The 3109-nt window shown below is 28.7% G+C and overlaps 1 protein-coding gene across 2 annotated transcripts in view; it reads right to left on the bottom strand.

Moving 5' to 3' along the window:
• The window catches only part of LOC110426162 (cycloartenol synthase-like), a 19567-nt gene extending 17631 nt beyond the window's left edge, over nt 1-1936 (bottom strand). The window contains exons 1-2 of one of the 2 annotated variants that reach the window (XM_021441302.1): nt 1574-1936; nt 982-1167 (exon numbers count right to left, since the gene is read on the bottom strand). In XM_021441302.1, coding sequence (XP_021296977.1) covers nt 982-1167; nt 1574-1783 — 396 coding nt within the window. In that variant the 5' untranslated portion in view covers nt 1784-1936. The remainder of the gene's footprint in view (nt 1-981; nt 1168-1573) is intronic. The other variant, XM_089785251.1, reaches the window with a different exon arrangement.
• Between the last annotated feature and the right edge of the window lie 1173 nt (nt 1937-3109).

Raw genomic sequence — 3109 nt, 5'->3', positions numbered from 1 at the left:
ATTTCTCATGGTATTTATTTTAAAATGGGGTCTGCGCAACCTGTCTTATCTCTATTTTCTCTAGGTTATAAATTCTTTTCTCACCTAACTCCCTTTGAATGTAACTCGAGGTTCCTTAATTATAAAATGTAATTAGTTACTTCAAAGTGTTAAAACTAAGGTTAGATAGAAAAATTTGGGTGGTCATGATGTATCACTAGATTGCAATCATGATCTACAAATATAAATTAATTATCAAATTAATATTTGATTAGGATTTATACTTATTGCCAACATGTTAGAAGCCTAATGAGTCACACACATTAAGTGACATGATTGGGATTAAATAAGAATATTTAATTAACTTAGACTTAATTGAAAGAGACCAAAATAAAGTGAAAAATTAATTAAGTTCTTAGAGACTTAATTAAATGAAAATACAATTGTTATGTTTTAGGGTTACAACTTAATTTGACTATATAAATATGTTATGTTCGCAAACTAAAACTCTAAGCCTCTAACAACTTCTCAACCGTTTCATAAAACAATGAAAGAAAAATAATTTTCTTTGTCTGATAGAAATAAGATTCAGTAAAAACTTTTGATCTTTTTGTTTTAGAAACAAAACTCACTAGAACAAGTAAAAATCATATCTTGAAAAAGGTCTTATTCAGTCACTGTGTAGATTACTGTTAGAAGCCCAACACTTTGGTGGCTGAAAATTTGACAAATTTTAAAAATAAAGAAGCAAAAATTTTAAATTTAATTTGCTCTTGATTAGATATCTAGAGTAAGGTATGTAACTAACTTATAAGTGTTCATAATTAATTTGAAAGTTATATGAAAATGCAAACATTAATCCTGTAGAATTCGATTACTTTTCTGATTAAATACTAATTTATTTTTTTATATTGCTATATTTTAATTTCTTGAATATTTTTTAATTTGAGCATGAGGTGGAATCTCAACAAAAACATACACGGCTTACAGTTTAAGCCTTACCAAACCGGGAAGCAGAAACATAGGACCCCCACAATCACCAGGCCAATGACCGTCATCTGCTTGTATGGTTGAATAAAAATTAAGGGCCCTGCGTAATGTTGTCAATATAGCCTCTGCCTTCACATCTTCAAACTCTTTCAATTTGACTTGTGTTAAATTAGTGACAAATTGATTCTCCTTCGCATACTACACCCAGAAAGAAAAAGTTCAGTGACCTTCAAAATGCAATACAAAATGGCCAAAATGATCAACGGATTCGAAGAAATGTCTGAAACAACAAGCTTTCTCTACTTATTAAGTGTTTCCCCGTAATATGGATATGCAGTTGACCACAGTAGAAGATAACAGATTAAGCTTCCATTTCTATTGTCATGCCCTGAAGTCAAGCATAGAAGTAAAAGTTTAAATTTTTGTGCAACTGAAAGACTAAGAAAAATCATCAGCAGAAAGCCAATTCTTTTCGAAAGTCACGAACTGTACATTGAAAAGAAGGGAAGGGGATTACTTGAACAACTATTTAACAAAAATACACAAACCCCCTGTTTAGTTTTGAACACCTGGATGAATTAAAAGAAGGCAGAGGCAGACTCACCTGAATTCTCATGAGAAGGTCAGAACTGTGCTTTTTCAGGAGACGATCAGTGGAAAAACTCTGACGAGCCTTTGCCACCTTAGAAAGCTTTTCTGGGGTTCCTGATTCAGGGCAGAATTCCCAGACTTGATGTCCCACATGGTCGTTCGAACTCCCTAGCCATGCCCCATTATCACCTACACTCTCCTTTCCAATCTTAAGCCTCCACATTCCGTAAAAAAGAAAGACCAGCTCCCCAGAATCTTTGCTTCGCTGGCAAAGGTGGCATGTGTTTAGTCTTGTTAACCATGCATGGCAAATGCTGTCAAGGATTAATACCCTGTTGCAAATTGGGAATACCGCAACAAAATCTAAAGTTTTGGATAAGAGTCAAGGATTTGTGGGGCGTTTTTGGTAGGCAAGCGAAACTATTTATTTGTATTAAATATTTGAAAACTGGGTGCCGTGGAAATCACGATGCATTGAGATAGGGATAAGAATGAGAGAACAATTTATTTTTGGTTAAAATATTGATCAAGTTTTTGTATTAATGCATTTTATTCAATTTAGTTTTTATATTTAAAATCAAAATAATTTAATTTATTGATTTTAAAATTATTTTAATTTAGTCTCACTTTCTAACTGTATTTAATTTTACGGTTAAAAAGAGATGACGTCAATGTTTATTTCAAAACTAGTGTGGCATATTTTGATGATGTGGTACTCACATGATGACATAGTAATACTAATGCTACACTGACATACTGACTTGTCTGTGCCACGAGGCAAAACAAAAATTTTTTCAAAAAAGGATTTGTATTACATCATAAGAATGAAATTGAACAAAAATATAACACAAGAACTAAATTGAATAAAATTGAGATATTAAAGGACAAAATAGAAAAAAATAAAAATATAAATTTTTAAGTAGATAATAGATATACTTATTAATAACTCAAATATTTAAGTGTAAAAAATTTATGGTGTTAAAAAATATATATAAATATTTTCTTAGTATATTATTTGATTATAAAATATATACATTAATTTATTTTTTTGCAAAAATTAACTTTAAGTTCTCCTTCTATAAAAAAATTTCAAAAAAATTTCATACCTAAAGTCAAATTAGATGAACAACTTGCATTATATTAGAATAAAATAACATAAAAGGATTAAATAAAATTTTTTTCTTCTATTTATAATAGTATAAAAATTTAAAATTTATTTGACTTAATTTTTAACTCAAGCTGAATTCAAATCAACAAAATAGGTTGATTTAGTTGCAACTTTCACAATTTACAAATGTCCATTTTTTTGGAATTATTCAACCCTTACCCAATTTACCTTTTATTTAAATTTATTCAAAATTTCTTATAAAACAATTTTATTTAAGTTCAAATACTACAATCAATTTCTACTAAACTTAAATTTAAATTATCAATTTGGATCTACAAAAAAATTATAAATATAAAATAAAATGGAATAAAAATTTATAATTATATTTAACTCTATCAACCATAAATTTAGCTAAACTTTTAGTCTAAAAAATTTCAACAT

This window comes from Theobroma umbraticum, unplaced genomic scaffold (genome assembly GCF_002168275.2).
Source record: "Theobroma umbraticum cultivar Fairchild unplaced genomic scaffold, ASM216827v3 scaffold_55.0, whole genome shotgun sequence".
NCBI classification, from domain to species: domain Eukaryota; kingdom Viridiplantae; phylum Streptophyta; class Magnoliopsida; order Malvales; family Malvaceae; genus Theobroma; species Theobroma umbraticum.
The sequence above is the reverse complement of the archived record's forward strand: the minus strand, read 5'-3'. Positions and strand labels throughout refer to the sequence as shown.